The 20,162-nt window shown below is 57.9% G+C and overlaps 1 protein-coding gene and 1 long non-coding RNA gene across 2 annotated transcripts; both read right to left on the bottom strand.

Annotated features, from left to right (window-relative positions):
- Nucleotides 1-7: 7 nt before the first annotated feature.
- On the bottom strand, nt 8-3,468 carry LOC112552067 (protein KRBA1-like). The gene is made up of 5 exons (XM_025216552.1): nt 3,292-3,468; nt 2,604-2,747; nt 1,669-1,812; nt 408-542; nt 8-54 (listed from the first exon to the last, which is right to left on the bottom strand). Exons 1-5 carry the CDS (start codon nt 3,461-3,463, stop codon nt 8-10), a joined length of 642 nt encoding a protein of 213 aa, XP_025072337.1. The 5' UTR covers nt 3,464-3,468.
- Nucleotides 3,469-4,175: 707 nt separating this feature from the next.
- On the bottom strand, nt 4,176-5,469 carry LOC112552071. Its single transcript, XR_003096408.1, has 3 exons — nt 5,326-5,469; nt 4,999-5,166; nt 4,176-4,277 (listed from the first exon to the last, which is right to left on the bottom strand). It is a non-coding gene; the product is annotated as an uncharacterized LOC112552071 (long non-coding RNA).
- Nucleotides 5,470-20,162: the final 14,693 nt, after the last annotated feature.

Raw genomic sequence — 20,162 nt, 5'->3', positions numbered from 1 at the left:
ACTGCCTTCAGTCTTCACTGCACCTGGGAACAAGCCGGACCCTCAGCCCTGTCCCTGCATGGTGGAGACAGCCAGGACAGCACCCAGGGCACGGTCTCCTCTTCCCCCAGACCCCTGAGGACAGCGGCACCCCAATGCAGCTTCCCTGCCCCGCTCTGAGGTCAGCAAGGCTGGGAGACCCCCGAGTCAGGGCAGACAGGGATGTCCCCTGCCCAGCCCAGATCCGGGCTCCCCGGCTTCACTGCAGGGACCCAGGAGGCTGGGCGAGCGGGTACAAACCCACCTGCCTCCCAACAGAAGGGTGTAGGAACCGGGGTGCACTCCTGTGGTATCTCGATTTGGGCAATGGGGGATTTTCCAGCGGAAACTCCTGTGGTTGGCATATTTCCAGCCAGCCCCAGACTCACCTTCCCCCCGGCAGCTCCTGCCCAGGGTCTGCGGGCACCGCTCTCCTGCTGCCCGGCCCGTGGAGATGCTGCAGGATGCCGGGGCCCGGTGGCTCCCGGGGCCATGGGGAGCTCCCGAGGCTGCTTCTGTCTTCACTGCAAGGATAAAGGCAGAATCAGGTCCAGCAGCAAGGCAGGCTCAGAGCAAGGGTGTATTCCCACCTTGCTCAGCGTTCACCTGGGCCACAGGCAGGGTTTGTTCAGCCTCATTGGGACAACTGTGCAGCTGGGAGATAGCTCAGATGAGGCGTGCCCTTCCTCGGGGCTGGGAAACAGCAGATCCAGCTTCAGCGTGACCCCGGGTGAAATACATGCTCTGGTTTAAGCCCACTGTGTGAACCAAAATGGTCACAGAAAAAGAGGAGAGAGGAGGTCGCGGGACCCAGCAAAGGGCAGGGGAAAGAGATGAAGCCGTGATGTAAAAGAGTCAGGCTGTTCCCATGGGAAGACATGTGATTCACAGCCCTGCAGACTGAGTGAAGCTGGGGGGATACTAGCTCAGGTGTAGAAACGACTGGCCTGGAAGGATTGGAGGCACCGTCAAGACAATCACAGAGACTAGATGTTTTAATGAATCCAAGCAGGAGGTGTGCGTTGAACTAACGACTCTGGGACTAATGACACAATATCTTTGGGCTGTTTGGACTATTTTGTTGTCTAGTTTGTGGTGTGTTTTTAAATTTCATATATAATCTAGCGAGTGAGCGTGTGTTCCCGCAGTACTATTTGGTTCAGCTTTGTTCTTAAACAGAATAGAAAATCATAGACTCATAGAAAATTTGGGTTGGACGGGACCTCAGGAGGTCATATCCAATCCAACCCCTGCTCAAAGCAGGACCAGCCCCAACTGCATCATCCCAGCCAAGGCTTTGTCTTAAACACCTCCAAGGATGGCGAGTCCACAACCTAATAATAAGGTGCCACCCCCCCTGCATATTAGTAAAGCTCCTAACTTCTCTTTAACTAAAGGAACATGTGTTGTATCCTGCCCTTTGTCACTTCCTTGCTTGCTCCAGAGCACGGCCGGGATGGGGTTACGACCATGAGGTCCCTGACCCCAAAGGGGTTTCTCCAATACGTAGCTACACCTTCCTCAAGTGCTGGCCATGCTTGCCTCTCAGTAACCCCCAAGCAGCGAGCTCCCGAGCAAGATGGCCATGGGCAGAGAGCAATATCTGACTCTACAAGACACGTGAGAGCTGATGCGGAGACATGCACTCACCCTGCAGGGATGGGAGGCTCTCCCCGGGAGCCCTGCCGCCGGCTGCCCCGCTGGGCAGCGAGGGGGGACACCGGGGCGCACGGACGAGGATTTCCTTCAGGCAGTTGAGCAGGCCTTGCAAGGGGCTCTCCTCGGCTGGCACAGCTGCTGGGCACAGACAAACACAGTCCCAGCGTGATCTGCAGAGCCCACCGAGGCGGGTGGCTCCGTCACCAGCACCTGGCAGCAGAGAGACCGGGTCCCGCATCCTTGTGCCCTCCTCATGTGCTCCCAACCCCGAAGACCCACGCAGCTGAGAGCTTATGCCTGGCCCTGAAAGGCAGCCCTGTCTGATCATAGAGAAATCCTAGAGAAGTGGGGTTGAAAGGGAGCTCCAGAGGTCACACCGAGTCCAACCCCAGCCTGAGGCAGGATCCCCAAACCAGCCCACACAAACCCATCCTCTAAACTCTTGGTTAAACTACCGCCAACCCTGACACAACACCAGGCATCACACCCGAACCTGCCCCAGGAGAAGAAGGAGGACCGTGGCAGCCAACATCCGACTTCTATAAAAGTTTGTTAATATAGACTCAAGAGATCCCAAGCCAAAGCTGTGCCCCTGCTACAGGGGAAAGCAACCCCCCGCTAGCCTGCACCGGTCTGACCAGGGGGTAAAATCCCTTCCTGCCCCCAGTGCAGCATCAGTCTGACCCTGAGCGCAGGGGCAAGACCCTCTCGCTGGGACCCGGCAGCCTGGTGCCAGCAGAAGCATTGGCAGAGCCCAGTCGCCATCCCCAGCCAGGGCTGCTACCAAGGGATCCCCCCACATCCCTCCCACATCCTGGGGCTCTTCTGGGGCCTCCGACACCTCCAATCCAGCCTCCCCCAGTCTGGCAGCCACAACCCTTGTTTTCGTGCCCACAAAGGGTGCAGATGCAAGAGTTGCAGCCCACCTTCCTGGCACCGTGGTGGGGCCTGCGGCTCCGGCAGCCCCCTCTGCTCCCTCTCTCCCTCCACACTGCTGGATGAGCTGGGACGACCCCGTCTGTCTCCGGGTTGGTCGCTCATGGTATCAGGGGTGCCTGCCGCAGATTGCACTGGAACAGACACATTTGGGGGGTTCAATGCCTCCTTGCAGCACTGCAAACCCCACAGGGGCTGGGGCTTCAAGGGGAGGCTTTTCAGGGGTGCAATTCATCCTGCGGCCCCCAGAACGCAGGCGGCACTCAGGGCACGGACAGAGGAAACCTCCTGTGACTGGCATCATGCTGAGGGAAAACTGCTGGGCTGGGCACGGGGCACAAACTGAATCTCACACCAAGGGCTTTGTGCCACCCCCTCTGATGCCATGACACCCTCCGGTCTCCTGACACAACTCTCCAGCTCCCAGATGCTTGGCAAACGCCTGAGATGCAGGAACAGATGGGCCAGCTCTGGAGCAGAGACCGGCGTTGCAAGGGAACATCCATTGCCGGCCTCTACGGTGTTTACTCCAAGATGATCCCCACCCCGGGCACCGTGCCGTGATGGCAGAGCTGTGCAAACTGCCTCCAGCCCCAGGGTCCCCAAGGTCCAGAGGAGCCATCCCACTGCCTCCAGCGGGAGACGGGCCAGGCTCAGCTCTGCCCAGGTGTACCATACCTTTACTGGGGCATCTCCCCGCCCTCAGCTCCAGGCTCCTCTGCACCTGCTCCTGCCTAGAGCTGCCATTGCAGGGGCTGCTCTCAGGTGTGCCAGGATGACTGGGCCTCTCCGCAGCAGCCAGGTCCCTCAAACAGTTCTCCAGGCTTTGGAGCGGGGAGCTCTCTGCCATCACCTCAGTCTTCACGGCTGATACAGGCCATGGATCAGCCCCCGTCCTGCAGCTGTCATTGCTCCCTGGACAGTGCCGGGGCAGGGGGTCAGTGGCTCATCCTCCAGCAGGACACACAGAGTTTGTTCCTAGCTAATTTCCTAATTAATGGCATGCCTGAAACCATGTCCTGCGCCCCAGGGCTGCCCTCTGAGACCTCACCTGCACCGAGTCAAGCACTGCTGGGGAGGTAGCATGGGAAGAACATAGTATGGCAATATATATGTAGTGGTTATTGTGGGCATGCCCATCAGCCCATGGATGGTAGGGGAAGAGCTGTAACATCATCTAAATGCTGCATAAACCCAAACAAACCATCATCTAAATGCTGCATAAGACGACCGCCAACCCTAACACAGCACCGGGCAGCACACCCGAACCTGCCACGGGGAAAGCAGGGCGACTGCAGCAGCCAAGGTCCTACCTCTATAAAAAGGTTGGCAATACCCAGGCAGAGGCTGTGCCCCTGCTACAGAGGATGGCAAACCCCCCCAGTCCAGACCAGTCTGACCAGGGGGTAAAATTCCTTCCTGCCCCCAAATGTGGTGTCAGTCTGACCCCGAACAGGGGGACAAGCATCCCACACCCCGTGAGACACTGCCTGTCTTGTACAGCGCGGTAGAAACACCCTTGAGCTCACCGGTGGCTTGCCAGGCCCTTGTCTCCATCTCCAGCCTCGTCTGTCCCCTGTCTCCCTGCATGTCACTGAGGTGGGTGGGTATCTCCTTCAGGCAGTTCAGCAGACCCTGGAGAGGGCTGTTCTCCATCGGTACATCTAGGTCCACATTGAGATCAATATTAGCAGGTGTGAAGGCATAAGCAGGACGGGGCAGGGAGATGGGCCTGGAGCCAATTAAGTTCAGTTGAGAGCTGGTCTCCTCCAGGAAACCCCACTGAATGTCCCAGCCAGGGGGGACCGCAGGGCTGTTTGGGTCCTGCAGGAAACCTCATGGGCTGAGCCATCTCATGGCATCAGTGTGGTCCTCCAGAGATGTAGATGGATGCAACCGAACAGGGGTAGATTATCTCCGGGTGTGCACACGCATGTATTTACCCCACTGTCACTAACATCTAGACCCTATCGTGGGATCAGGAATAGAGAGATGCATGGCTGTCCTGGGGCATGGGTCCCTCATGCCACCACCAGGCCCAGAAGAGCCTGCTCGTCTTGACCTACCGGCTGCCCCGGGATGAAAGGGGATGGATGAAACCTCAGCCAGTGTGACTTACCCCCACAGAGGTTTCTCTCCGATTCTCCCAGGGGTCATTTGTCACCAAACTAGGAAGAGTTACCCTGGGGTAGGGGTCTGTGTTGTCTGCCACTCCTCCTTCACACCAGCATCATGACCTTATGCCCACATCCTCAAGACTAAACCTTTCCACCGCCCTTCAGATGCCCGAGACGGTATCATGCCTGGCACGTGCCAAGCTACCCAAGCAGCTCTTAGCCCCTTGTGCCCCAGACCATCACCCCGACTAGTGCTCCCATGACTCACCTGCATACAGGCTCCCCGGGGGAGATCCCCGCTCGTTGCCTTCTGCGCTGCTGGTGGACACGGAGCTGGCGGGGGTATCCGGGTGGCTGGGCCAGCTGAGAGCCACGTCCATTGCCCCGCTCTCCAGGCCAGGGGGGTGAGGGGTCTCAGGGGGATCCTCTGTTTTTACTGCACAAACACGGCCAGGGTCAGCCTGGGCTCGCGGCTGAGCGCTGGCTCAGCTGGTGCATGCATCCCGTCAGCCTGACCCGGGTCTCGCCAGGGGATGCAAGAACCAGCCTGGCCAGAGGCTTCTGCAACGCGGCTGGGTTGGCAGCACGCCCTTACCGCCAGCCTGCTCAGTGCTCGTCGCGGCATCGCTGCTCCCGGCAGCCTCGGCTGGGTCTGCGGGGGCCTTGGAGGTCCCGAAGAGGAACTCGGGGATCTCCTTCACCAGCTTAATCAGGGCGCTGAGGTGCAGGCTGCCCTGCGGCTCCCCTGCGTGAGACATGGGGAAGGTCATGGGAAGCCCCACGTGGTGACCCATCCACTGCTGGATCTGTCCCACACCTGGAAACTTCTTACCTTCCTGGATGCCCGGGGTGGACCCGTCCTCCTCCACCTGCCCCAGGTCCCAGGGCACATCCGCGTCTGGGTAATCCCCTGGGAAAGCCCGTTCTTCTCCTGCAAAGGCAAGGGGCCTTCATGCATGGCTGTGATTTCACGGACCCCCACTCTGCTTTACAAGGGAACGGGGGGTTCCCACTGCCCGGAGGAAACCCCAAAGGCAGCAGAGCCATCGCCCCCGGTTGCTGGGTGGATCTGCGCCAGCAAGAGGAGGAGGACGCTGGACATGAAGCTTCCTCGAATCACTGACAGTGACGGCCACATCTAGTCCAACCCCTGCTCCAAGCAGGACCAGCCCCAACTGCATCATCCCAGCCAAGGCTTTGTCTACCCGGGTCTTAAACACCACCAGGGATGGAGATGCCACCACCTCTCTGTGTACCCTATTCCAGTGTTTTACTATCCTCCTTGAGAGGACGTTTTTTCCTAATATCCAACCTCAACTTCCCTTGCTGCAATGTGTGTCCACTGCTCCTTGTCCTGTCATCTGCCCCCACTGAGAACAGCCCAGCTCCATCCTCTTTGCAGCACCCCGGTCTTCTCAATCCCCCTCGGTCTTCTCTCCTCCACACTAAATAAGCCCGAGTCCCTCAGCCTCCCCTCACCAGTCCTGTCCCCCAGCTCCCTAATCTCTTTGTTGCCCTCCTCTGGACTCTCTCCAATTTGTCCACATCCTTTCTGTAGCGGGGGGCCCACAGCTGGACACAGGACTCCAGATGTGGCCTCCCAAGTGCTGAATAGAGGGGGAGAATCACTGCCCTCCATCTGGCAAAGCTCCCACTCATGCCTCCCAGGATGCTCAGCTTTGCTGCATCTCTGCATCCTCTAGAGTCAGGGCTGCTCTCGCTCCTGCTGCAGGTCGAGATGCTGCCTCACTCCTGTCCTCTAAGCACCAGGAGCCATGGGCTTGCCTCCTCCCACCCCCAACCTCCCAGCTACGCCAGGGTTTGCAAGGGAAATGTTGTGCCTGCATTGGGGAGCTCACCCCCAATGCCTGCTGGTTGTTAATGGTCCCTACATGCTACCAGAGCAGCGCAGGGAGGCAGCGGGAGTGGGACCAGTCTCATAGCAACTTCCACCCAAAGGGAACCTTGTCTTTGGGCTTCAGAAGACCAGGGTCCCTGGATGCTGGTCGTGGTCTGCCCCCCAAGCAGGCTGTCATGATCCCAGCCAGAGCAGGAGCACGAGGCTGGAGCAGCTGCAGCCTCTTGCTACAGACCCTGTGGCCTCCCCTTCATCCCACCCTCATGCCAAAAGCCCCCCAGGAAACCTCATCCGTGGACCAGGAGCTCAGATTGGGCATCACGTGTGGCCGGATGTGATGCAACGTGCTATCACAGGCACTCGCCCAATGATCTGCCTAAATCCTCGGCCTCAGAGAGGTGCAATGATGCAGCAAACTCCAGTTAATTGGCCTGTGGGATAATCTCCTGCTGTGGTTTCATTTGATCTCCAGGCAGCACAGCCCCCCCTTAGCAGCACCTGATAATTGGTCGCTCCTGCACGTTCCCCCATTACTTGCTTTCCCTTTGGCCTGGCGAATTAACCAGCGTTGACTGCAGCTGTGGGGAGCCCTGCGGGTGGTTCTAGCCCCGGTAAGGACAGGGCTCACTTACCTCCATCGCCACTGAGGTCTCTCCCCGCGGCGTCACGGGCAAACAGCCTCCCCGCTGCTTCCTGATGGTCAGTCAAGGAGAGGAGAGCCAGGGCAGGGACGGACTGACCTGGTGGGAACAGGACAGATGGGGCACGGTGAGTCTCGCCCAGCCCGGTGCCTAGAGCCGGGCTGGCCAGGGACTCATCAGCTAGGGAATGGGAGCGGCAGGGAGTTGATGTTGCAGAGGACGGAGGTGACACCTATTCTTTGCACCCGACCACACGTGGCAGAGCAAAGTCTATGATCAGACGGTCTAAGCATGGTTTGCTCGCAGCACCGACAGGGACAGACCAGCCTCGTCCACACAGGCTGCGGAAAACCAGGTGTTGCCGGGCCCAGTTTTAGCACCGCTCTGTACCTAGAGGGGACCTGCAGGCTGTAACATGGGGAAGGGTTAGCCGGGTGCTGGGTCTCCCAGCCAGGGACCGCACGCGCCTCACCTAGCGAGAGCAGCAGCCGAGCGGTCTCCTCCATCACCTCCTTGTGCAGCGCCTGCTGCCAGCCTGCCAGCATGGCCCACTCCTCGGCCGAGAACCGCACCGCTACGTCCTCGAACGTCACCAGCGCCTGGGGGAGACACGGGCTGGGGCCAGGGCATGGGGTGCAGACACCCTCCAGGGAGCAGCGCCACTCGCGCCCTCTGCTTGTATCCCTGTTCCCTGAGACACGGCCGGCATTTGCCACCCACCTGCTGGCACTCCGGTTTCATAGTTTCATAGTTTGTAGGGTCGGAAGCAGATCATCACGTCCGACCCCCTGCCGTGGCAGGAAAGGATGCTGGGGCCAAATGACCCCAGCAAGGTGATTATCTCACCTCCTTTTGAGCGCCACTCGCGCCCTCTGCTTGTATCCCTGTTCCCTGAGACACGGCCGGCATTTGCCACCCACCTGCTGGCACTCCGGTTTCATAGTTTCATAGTTTGTAGGGTCGGAAGCAGATCATCACGTCCGACCCCCTGCCGTGGCAGGAAAGGATGCTGGGGCCAAATGACCCCAGCAAGGTGATTATCTCACCTCCTTTTGAAGCCCCCCAGAGTAGGAGCCGGCACCACTTCTCTTGGAAGTTGGTTCCAGATCCTAGCCACCCTGACTGTGAAGTAGCACCTCCTGATGTCTAGTCTGAATCTACCCTCCGCCAACTTATGGCCATTATTCCTTGTTACCCCCGGTAGTGCTCGGGGGAACAGGGACTCCCCCAGTGCCTGCTGCTCCCCTCTGACTAGTTTGTAACAGGCCACCAGATCCCCCTCAGCCTTCTCTTGTGGAGGCTGAGCAGGTTCAGGTCCCGTCGCCTCTCCTCGTAGGGCCTGCCCTGCTGCCCCCAACCATGCGGGTGGCCTCCTCTGGACCCTCTCCATGCTGTCCACATCCCTCCTGAAGTGCGGCGCCCAGAACTGGACGCAGTACTCCAGCTGCGGCCTGACCAGTGTCACATAGAGGGGGAGGATCACCTCCTTGGACCTGCTCGAGATGCATCTGACCTTGCACTTGTCAGTGTTGAAACCCATCCTGTTCTCATCCGCCCACCCCTGGAACCTGTCCTGGTCCGATTGCAGCCTATTCCTCCCTTCTAGCGTGCCCACTTCCCCCAACATCTTAGTGTCGTCTGCGAATTTGACCAGGGTGCTTTTTACCCCCTCGTCCAAGTCGCTGATGAAGATGTTGAACAGCGCGGGCCCGAGGACCGAGCCCTGGGGGCCCCCACTGCCCACATCCCTCCAGGTCAAAAATGACCCATCCACCACCGCTCTCTGGGTGCGGCCCTCCAGCCAGTTAGTGACCCATCTCACTGTGTAGGTGTCAACACCACAGCCCCCTAGCTTTTTAATGAGAATGGGGTGAGAGAGTGTCGAAGGCCTTCCTAAAGTCCAGAAAGACTACGTCCACTGCTACCCCTGCGTCGAAGGATGTTGTGACCTGGTCGTAGAAGGCCACCAGGTTGGTCTGACAGCACCTGCCTCGAATGAACCCGTGTTGGTTGCCCCTAAGCATCATCCCCCATGCTGGCCTCTTGCAGATGTGCACCTGGATAATTTTCTCAAAGAGCTTCCCCAGGACCAAGGTAAGACTAATGGGCCTGTAGTTTCCTGGTCCTCTTTCCTCCCTTTTTTGAAAATGGGGACCACATTGGCCCTTTTCCAGTCCTCCGGCACCACGCCAGAGCACCGCGAGCGCCCATAAAGCCATGCCAGGGGTCCCACAATGACCTCTGCCGGTTCCCTCGGCACCCTGGGGCGGAGGTCGTCAGGACCTGCTGACTTGAACGGAGGTTCGAATAGCTCCGTGCTGTGGCCCAGCTCCCAGGGTCCTAGGAGACCCCTCACCCATCTGCTACAAAGAAGGGGCAAAGCAGCAGGATGGAAATTAACTCTCTCAGCCCAAGCCCTCTCCCTGCCCCTCTGGGAACCTCTATGTCCAGCACCCAGGAAGGGAGAGAGGAAGAGGTGTGCATGCCTGACGGGCCCCAGAGACCATTTCTACTGCACGGCCGCGTGTGCCGCGCCACCTGGGGTCACGGGAATCAGGTGCTGCACGCTCATGAGCAGCTGGGCTTTTCCCATACCTGCATCCCCAGAGCCGATTTGAGATAAAGAGCAGAAACCCCCAGCCCAACGCACAGAAGTATGGCCTGAAAGAGCCAAGCAGCGGCCTCAGTGGGGGTGCCCATTGCCACAGCATCTGGGCACGCCAGACCTGGCTGCAACGGAGCAAAGAGCCCAGGCCCCTGGAGCATGCAACATGGGAGCTGCTACACGGGGTCAGACCAGGAGTCTGTCTAGCATGCAAGGGGCAGCGGGCACTGGCCGGAGCCGTCTGCCTGGTATGCGCCCATAACCTATAACCTGTTAAACCTGTAACGCCTGCTCCTGGCTATCATTTATTGTTTGAGGATATAGCTGCTTTACATCTCGGCGCTGAGGGGCGTTTGGAGAGTCTTTGTTGCACAACAAATGGGCGCATCTCCAGCAGGGGCAAGTAGCGACTTGCAAGGCCATAGCACTGAGAAGGGCTGTCCAGGGCTGGCTCTCACGGGCAACCGCATCACAGCATCCGCATGCAAAATGGGTCGGGTTCAGAGCAGGGGGGCTCTCACCTTGGGGAAGGGCTGTCCCAGAAGGTGCATGGCCTTGCAGCTGAGCCCCAGCACCCACGGAGCCGCAGCGGATGCGCGGGAGCTGCACAGAGCAGACAGTGCCTACAAGCCACAAGGTGAGGATGGCATGGGGAGCAAGACAGGCATTGCGGGGCAAAGGGGGGCTCCGGCAGTGCTTCCTGTAGGCACTCAGCTGAGTCCCAGGCAGCTGAGCATAGAGACAGACCCCTCCATATGAGTTCAATACCCATGCAAGGAGACTGCATGTGCAGATCCACACCGAGCCCAGACTCGGTACAACCATCCCTTGTCCCAGCTGCCTTATGCCCCCTGCTCCAAGCCAGCTCTCCCCAAGGCCTGGCACAGTCGTGGCGTGTTTGCACACCCCCAGCCCGGCACTGCCCACTCACACATCCGTGGGGGCACAACGCCTTCCTCTGCAGCGGGGACACGGCCTCAGCCTGGGGTCTCTCGGGCTTCCATTAACACCCCTTAGAGCAACAAGACATCGGTAGCTGCAACCCCCAGCTTTCCCTGGGGCAGGTTCAGGGTGATGCCTGGTATGTCAGGAGTGACTGGGGCGTGCTGCTCGGAGGTCAGACACGGGGTTTGTCTGGACCGATTTGCACAGGGATGAACCTGCCTGTGGCAGGGGTTGGACTAGATGGGACCTCTGGAGCTCCCTGCCAGCCCCACATCACTGTCCAGGTAAAAATCCTCATCGCCCCACGGCTTGTCTGCATGGGGAGACCAGCGCACGCTCAGCCGGGGTGATGATCCGAGCGCCTAATGAGCACACAGGTCCAGATGGCATCAGGCTGTCCCTTGCTCCCAGCCCATGGGGAGACTGCAGAGACCAACAGGGACGGAGCAGGGGGGACAGGTCATCTCCCACCAGCATGGTGAGATCCTCGCAGCCCCTGCCTGAGTCTGGGGAAAACCACCAATGCAAGAGGCGTGTGGGGGTCAACCCCCATTGCAGCTTGGTCTTTCTGCGACGTAGCCACACAATCTTCCAGGGACCCTGGGTAGCTGAAACGGGGCCACGTGGTGTGGCAAAACCCAGGGGTGCCGGGTGCTCCCAGAGATACCGGTCATCGTGCCCCTCCATGCAGGGTCCGGCTGGGCGCAGGGACGGGGCGCGGCTGCCCCGGCAGAGGGGACGGGGGAGGCAGGACATGTGCAGGGCGACCGAGCTGGGGGGGCTGGGGAGGACACCCAGCTCACGCCTCACTTAGGCAAAGCCTCTGAAAAGGCCGGTCTCTGCTAGCCCCTGAACAGGCGCCGGCACCTGTCAGCTCTGAATAGCCCGCAGGCTTTGCGCCAGGACCTGCAGCTGCTGCCAGCCTTCGCTGCGTCGCATTTATTTATGCAGCCATACAAGGGTGAGAAAGGACCGATGCAGGGAGTCAACGTGGCGTCACCCGCTTGCCATGGTGCAAAAAAGATCCCACGGGTCCTGCCAGCAGCATTCCTTCTAAGCTTCCCAGGGGCCTCTCTGCAGCCTCTTGGTGCGCTCAGGAGAGCTGGGCTCCCCCCAGCATGGTGCAAACTGCAGGCACAGGTTGGCACCTGCTACCGAAATGCCCTCAGCTCCTGGCTGCCGCGTGGATAGCCCGGGAAAGCTGCGGGGAGGCACTCAGGGGCCCTGGGGGTTGCACGGTGCTTAATGCCGTACTGGGGAGATGGAAGAAGTCCTGCCCGATGGAGACTCAGCATCCCAACACTATGCACCTTCCCCTGCCGGGGTTCACAAGCGCCGGCAAAACGACATTTTGCTCCAGTTGAGTTCCTTGCTGCTCGCGGAGCAGGGCTGTCCCGGGCACGGCGTGCAGACGGGCTGTTTCGTGGGCCCTTTGGGGCATCCGCCAGATTCAGCATGAGCCATTCACACAGCTGTGTCCCCTCCGACATGCCATTAGAAGCTGCACAACACAACCCACGAGCCCCCACGAGATCCTACCAGGCAGGGCTAATTAGCTCTAATCACAGTCCCCTGGGCAGTCTCTTAATGGGAGAGGAAAGGCTTTCTGCAAAGGAAGTTCTGCAGCAAAGGACAAATCCGGGGTAAAAGCCAGCGAGTCGCCCAGGACCAGACTTCACAAGGGAGCCCTGTGCCCAGCCTGGCACAGGTTGGCACCTGCTACCGAAACATGCTCAGCTCCTAGCTGCCCCGTGGACGGTCCAGGCAAGCCCTCTCCTTGAGGAAGACCTGGCCAGGACCCCCCTATCCTGATCAACTCCAGGGCACTCGGCCTCTCCACCCCTCGGGAGAGCCCTCAAGCCATGCACACGCCGAGCCCTGTCTCTGTCCCTGCCCGTCTAGCTCCAGCCACCGCAGGGCTGACAGCCAGGCAGGTGGGCAAGAAGTGACCAGGGTCCTATCCGCTCTTGCTGGGGAAGCTCAAATTCAAAGACACGAACCCCAGGGCTGGACAAGACCCATCTCATACACCCCAGCAGCACCTTGCAGCCCGTCTCCAGCCTCGCTGGGACTCTCAGGTCCCGACCGAGCTGGAAGCCGAGACCGTGACTGCATCAGACCCCCTCTCCTCCAGTTCAAGGCATCCCAGTTGGCCTCCGAAGCCAAGGCAGCTGAGCCGGAGGGAGGCCAGCGCCCTGCCTGTTCGCGCCGGGTTTGCTACCCCGCTTCAAAGTGAATTCAGATGAACTCCTCCCGGGGCGTTCAGTGCAAACAGGCCCTTGCTGACCCCCCAACCCATCCTTACCTGGGCAGCATCCGTCCTGTCAGACATGTTGCTTTCCCAGGTGAGAGCCAGGCAGACCCTCGTGTCCTGCTCGCCACCTGGGCAGGGAGGGCTCTGCTCGCCCTCCCCTCGCCTCTGTGCACGGCACCTCTGCGGGGATGGAGCCGCTGCGAGCGGAGAGGCAGCAGCCCGCGCTCACTTGCTCAGTGCTTCAAACCTGGGCCCCACGACCCTCCAGCACAGCGCGCCTGGGAGCTGTAGTTCCCTCCGCGTGGAGCCAGCTGGCATCCAGCGAGGGGGGACTACAGCCCCCGGCAGCCCGCACGCCGGCTCCCTACCAGCGAGGGAAGCAGGCCGCCTGCCACCCCTTCCCCAGGCAGGGCTGTGCCTAGCCACAGGCAGGAGCTCGCTTGCCTGCAAGGGCTCCAGTGCTGCTGCGTGGGGTCGGACTCACAGCACAGCCGGCCCTGGTCCTGTCACCCGCAAGGGATGCTCGAAGGGAGAGCGAGAGCCAAGGTGTGCGCGGGGGGAGGCATCCCTGGCCACCCCATCCACATGGCTAGGGGGGCCCCGAGCCTGCCGGACCTGCCCCCCTTCCCGTGGTGACCCATTTATCCCACTGGCCCCCGCACCATCCTGCGGCAACAAGCAAAGTCCACTCCTGCGTGCAGCAAGGGCATCGGGAACCCTCCAGGCCCGGAGGAAATCAGCAGCTCTGTCTCTCTGTACCTGGTGCTGCGGTTCTTCCCCTTCAGCCCGGAGTCCGGAGGGAAAGAAAAGCAGCGCTTCCCACACCCTGCAAACAAAATGCCATCTCTGATATGTGCCCATGGATCTCCTGCTGCCCCGGGCCCCGGACAATCCCACAGCAAAGCAGCCACAATGACCCCCACTTGCAAAGCCAGTCTTGCTCCCTGTCCTGTCGTGACAGTTAGGGGACAGTCCAGTGGCTCTTTGTTCCCAAACTTTTTATGACTTTTGTCACTTGTATATTTATTATCTTTGCCACAGTGATTTCTACTGCTACGGGCAGGCTATTTGCATAATAAAGTGCTCACCATTGGGTCGTTATGCAAAACCTTATGTGCACACACTCGGGCTGGTGGACTTTCCTATCATCCTTTTTTTCCTGCGCATTTTATGGTTACAGGCGGATGAAGAGAGAGCGGTGTCAGTGCCACCTCCGGCAGGACTCCAGACAAAGAGACCTCTCCAGGCTTGTCCAGCCCTACAGTCCATGACTGTACCCCTGGAAAGGCATTGTGGGACAGGGAGAGGAGACAGCAGCATGCCAAGACTGACCAGGTGGGAATTCCCCCCACGGGAAATGCCGTTTTGCCCCCAAAGCAAAACCGCTGCCTGGGAACACGTGTGTTGAAAGAAATTAGCCCAGGGATGTTAGTTCAGAGATGGTTGCAGGCACCGCCCTGGCTGTCCTGCTATGACATGCAATGCAACAGAGACACCCCAACATTGCACGGGAGAGAGGATCATGCCACTGCAGGCATCACAGCCAGGGACCACCAAACGCGATGGTAGGTGGGCAACGAGGGAGTTGGGGCTGGTCCTGCTTGGAGCAGGGGGTCGGACTAGATGTGACCTTCATCCCTCACTTCCTATGACTTGGGCATGTTCAAGTATATTTGTTATAGTAATAAGAGTCGGGGGTCCCGTCTACCTCAGGGCTCTGTAACAGCGTTTGAACAGCACAATACAATGTGAGTGTTACAGAACTACTAAATACCTTGGTAGAGACTGGGTTTAGAGGCCATTTTCATCACCAAATTTACCTTGCTGCCATGCTGAGCCTTGTTAAATAGCCAGGAGTTAAACTCGAGGTTATGTCAAAAGCCTCGCATCCATGAGGGAACTTGCCCATGGCCAGAAATCAGTGCAGATGAATTAGTCCTTAAGACTAGTTAACTGTGAGCAGAAGGGGTCCTAGTTTCTCTGAGCCTAAAATAGCAGCAGACCCACATTCGGCACTTGCTCACCTCCACCCATGACAATAAGAGAAATTCAGCAACGAGCCGTTTTCTGTGTTCGCGTGGAGCCATGCTAACCGGAGGGAGGACCTACAGCGCTGAAGTCCGATAGCGCATCCATCCAGGGTTATCTTAGAGCAGGATCTGCCATTTTTAGGGCGCTCTGTGCCCTGACTGCCTATTGGTCACAGCTGCAGAGCGCCTTCTGGGCACCTGCTGTGCAATAAGTGTAATGGCTGTACCTGGCTGAACCATTTGGTTTAGCTTAGACTTTAATTTGGCTCCAAATGAGTTTTCATCCCCCTACCCCTTTATCATAGAGGTGGGAATGACTGGGCCCATATTCTACCCTAGGGAGCCCTGCGCAACTGGGCAGGGCCGGCCCCGAGCTCCTTCCATCCGGAGCTGCCCCTTTATTGCCCGGGAGGCTGCTCTGATGCTCCAAAGCCAGAGCACACTCACTGGAGAGTGCAAGGAGCTGTGCGTCCCGTCGGAGCCGGGTGCAGCGCTCTGGGAGGAGGCCGAGATCCAGAGGCCTGCTGCACCCCGCCAGCCCCAAGCCTCTTGCCCCATTGTTGCCTGAACCCAACTGTGCTACGACTACTGCTACCCTGCTCTAGTTCGTGGGAGAGTCTGCGCGGTGCTGGCCCCCTGGGAATGCTCAACCTAAACAATACGCAGCGTGTACAAGCGCCCTCAGAGACCAAAAGCAGTCGAGGTTACACATGGGAGAACCGGTCACCCTGGGCAGATTTCCCGAGGGGCGTCATTGTTCCAGAAAGGCAGCCCCACATCAGTAGCAGAACCAGCTTTCCTGCTCAGGGCACCAAAACTGCTAGTCATGCCTGCGCCCTGCACTGCACCACCCCGAGCCCTTTGCACAAGCCTTCAGAGCTGCCAACCATGCAAAGATGCTGGACTTTGTAAGGAAACCTTGCAGTGATTCCCAACCGGGGGACACAGCCCGCTGGGGTGCCTAGAGATCCTTTCAAGGATACCGCAGGATGAAACACAACATTAGCCCCATGAGGTGCGCAAACACGATGCGCAAGATAAACCCCAAGGATTCATCTAGGAATTGGAAACACTCAGCCTCGCTGCGGGCTTTCTGAGTTCTTTACAATACAAGAATGGCTCTATCATTTTTCCAGAGTCAAAAAATGAGGATGGGGTGGGAGACAGTGTCAAAGGCCTTGCTGAAGTCCAGAAAGACTACATCCACCACGACTCCTGAATCCAGTGCTTTTGTGACCTGATCGGAGAAGGCAATCAGGTTGATCTGACAGGACCTGCCCCTAGTGAAACCGTGCTGGTTGCCCTTGAGCATCATCCCCGATGCTGGCCCATCACAGATGTGCTACTTGATAATCTTCTCAAAGAGTTTCCCCAGGATTGAAGTAAGAGCAATTAGCCCTTAAGGCAATGAGGGGGCTCTAGGGGCATCACGGCCACCCAGTGTGGTTACACTTGTGCAAGGCTCTCTGTGGCTGGGTCGGGGTTGATCAAAGAATGACTTCTCTTTGGGGTTATCCTGCCATGCCTCGTGTGATGTAAATATAATATAGTTATTTCCCCAACGAGAAATTATGTCATTAACCGCCTGACTATGAAAGTAAAAGAGAATTCATTTTATTTTAGTGCTCCCCGTGAAATCCGGCAAACTGTCGGCTTGTAACTAAACTGATCCTTCATCTCCCCTGCCCTGCGGCAAATCATCTAAGGACTCATTGTCTGACTTTGTTTCCTCCTTTTTCTTCCAGGCATTTGCATCCCTCTCTCTGGGGTCGACCCTGGGTCCAAAGACAACAAAGGTAAGTGTCCCACGTCTCTCACCTCTCGGTATCCTGTCCCGCCGCAGTTATACCATCATCCGATCAGTCCGTCCTTAGGCTGCGGTGCTCCTTTGGCTTCAAGGAGCTCCTTTTTCTTCTCTCTTTGATCTCTGACCCTCTCATCTCCTGTAGTGCCCCCGGGAACTCTGAACTGCCCCCGCTATATTCGTTTATTGCCGCCAAACACCACTTAAGTGCTGATCCCCTCCTGGTGATAGTGTAATGTGGTGCATGGCACTGAAGCTGCTTTGCTCACTCGGTTGTAACCCTTTTGCTTGGCTCTAGGGCAATTTGGATATAGGTTGCTGTTGCAGGGCACTGTGGTGTCATTGCACCTGCCATTTTAAGGGGAGAAGCTACCTGAGAGACAGGTGGCGTGGGGGTTGGTTAGAGACTCACCTGACCAGAGGGGGCCAGGGTCTGAGCTGGGCAGGTGGTCTAGCCCTGGGAGCCACGAGGAGAGGAGGTCTTGTCAGCAGAGCTCCTAAATGACCACGATGATGCATTATCATTACTGACTCCAAGATGAACATCCCCAGCATCATCATGGCTGCCCAGTGTGGCGGTCGCTGTCCCACGTGGGTCTTGAGTAGCGCGTGACAGCGGTCAGTCACAGTCCTTGGGGGTCCCTCCCGATGGTGCAGTTTTGGGAGTCCACCCTCAACTTGACGGACTCGATGGCTGTGTCCTTGCAGGTTCCAGGAATCAGTTCCTTGGCTTGATTAGCTTACAATGGCTTGTCCAATGGAGTTTTGTAATGGTGAATTCCTCTGGCTAGGCAATTAATAGCCAGAGGCTCTTGCTTTGCATTCCCTGCTTGTCATTCAATTACCTACTGACTCATACATACTTGCAGTTCACTACAGTTTCAATATTACAAGGTTATTAGCTAAGGTAGAGTATAAAATAAAATGTAAAGCATAAATAAAATGTGAGACACAGGATGCTATGGCAAAAGTGTAGCGGGAATATGTGAACAATAAAATACAGACATGCATAATAAAATAGAATATAGAAATGAAGACAATATTCATAGATGCATAGCTTGTAAGGCCAAAAGGGACCTCAGAAGATCATCGGGTCCAGCCCCCTGCACCAAGCTTGTCCACATCCTCGTTGAAGTGGGGTGCCCAGACCTGGACGCAGTGCTCCAGCTTGGTCTCACCAGTGCAGACTACAGGGGAAGAATCGCCTCCTCGGTTTTGCTGGAGATGCATCAATTGATGCATGCCAGAGTATTTTTTGCCCCGTTGGCTACAACATCGTGCTGCCGGATCATGTTGATCCTGTGGTCTGTTATTACCCCCAGGTCCCTTTCATTTGTGGAGCCGGCCAGTTTGGTGTGGCCAAGCCTGTAGGTGTGTTGGGGGTTGCTCATCCCAAGGTGGAGCACTTTACATTTCTCCACGTTGAACTTCATCTGGTTCCCATCAGTCCGACTTGCCAGCCTGTCTAGGTCCGTCTGTATCTGTAACCTATCTTCAAGCATGACCATGCTTCCCCATAACTTGGTGTCATCCACAAACTTGGCCAGTGAGCTCTTCACCCCCCATCCAAATCATTAATAAAGATGTTGAAAAGTACTGGACCGAGCACTGACCCCGGTGGGGGACTGCTGCCCGCTCCTCGCCAGGATGAGCGTGCAGTCACCAACATGCACACGCACACACACACACGTAGCACCCAGGTCTCAGCCTATGAATATGGTCTAAAATATAATCTAAAAGGGAATAATAATATCGTATAAAATACTTTTCAAAGGCCTATTATAATAATATAAACAACTTATTTTATAACATATGTATTAAAGGACAAATTTATTGCTTTGCTTCATGATAAAGAGAGCTGAGAAAAGGAGGGGCAGGATTTCCTAAAGAGGGGCTTCCTGACAAGAGACGGGCGGTGAGGGCTGGTCTTTGCTACACTAGGAAGCACGAGGGCACCATTGCCGGGATGCTATGAGTCACAATGCACACACATGCATGCACGTGCACACACACGGCAAGTGCCCTTGCTGTTTGTGCTTCGGGTGCTGCTAACACTGCCTCTCGGGGGACCCTGAGACCTGCCTCCAGCTCTCAGCTAGGGGCTGACCTGGGCGTCCCTGCCTCGTGCCCCCTTCCCCAGGGAGGCTTTTCAAGGTGGGTGCGGAGGGGGCAATCGTGGCAATAAAGGACACCCCTGGCTGGGATCTGACACCCACCAGGCTCCAGGAGCTCCCTGTGATCTCCCCTGCAATTACCAGGCCCCCAGGTTATGGGCCCTCTCTCCCCTCACCCCTGGTTTGTGGAGGGGTGGGTTAGCCAGCCCCTCGCCGCTGCACGCCGCAGGTAGGCTGGCCTTCCTTGGCTTGTCTGGCTGCCTGGATAAGCCCCCAGGAGAGCAGGACTAAGGGGGCAGCAGTAGGGGACGGTCTTGCACTGGGGGTCCACCACCCCCTTCTGCACAGTGCCCTAAGGAAACACCATCAACACCCACCTCCCACCCACCCATTACAGGCGGAGGACCCACCCCATCCCCTAGCTTCTCCAGAAGCCCTTAGAGGAGTTTCTCTCCAGCACTGCCCTGGCCTTGACTTGCACAGAAACAAGCTGGAGATGAAAAGCTTTTACCTTTGCCCTTATCAAAGAGGGAGGAGGGAGCAGGAAGAGCTGAGGAGGTTGATTTTTGGTTGCAGTGCAGGAAAGATGCCCCCCCCCACTCCTTCCCATGCTCCCACCCCTCCTGTCTCATGGGACCAAGACATTAACTGTCCCTAGATGCATTGTGTGTGCTGGGGGGGGCATTGCCCAACGTACCCCCCAGTCCGAGCTGCTGCAGAGGCATCATCAAATCCAGCCCTGAACAGAGAGGCTCCTCACGGTCCCGAATACCTTGGTGCCCTTCGTGAGGATGGGCTAGGATCACAGCGATCCCTGTTCTGGTCCAGCAGAGAGGATCAAAGCCCCCGGGGCCACTTGCTATGGGATTTCCAGGCCTGGCTAAGGGGAGGGAGTTGCAAAAGGAATTGCCCTTCCCTGCTGCTTTGGAGGGCAATGAAGAGGGCCTGGGTCTGGGGTTCCCCAACTTTCCCCCCGCCCGGCCGTGGCGGTTGCATGTGTGAGCAGGGGCCCGTCTGCAGTGCTGCACGGTGATGGCATGGCAGGAGCAGGCATGCATGGGGGGCTGCTCACAGCCCTCTAACGACGCGTGTCGAAGCATGCCTTCCCCGGGACACTACCACGGCCGGGATAGGGACAGGTGCCCAAACCATGCACGAGGCAAGAGCCAGGTGCGTGGTCA

This window comes from Alligator sinensis, unplaced genomic scaffold, assembly GCF_000455745.1.
Source record: "Alligator sinensis unplaced genomic scaffold, ASM45574v1 scaffold524_1, whole genome shotgun sequence".
Taxonomy (NCBI): domain Eukaryota; kingdom Metazoa; phylum Chordata; order Crocodylia; family Alligatoridae; genus Alligator; species Alligator sinensis.
This window is presented reverse-complemented; position numbering and strand designations above follow the sequence as displayed.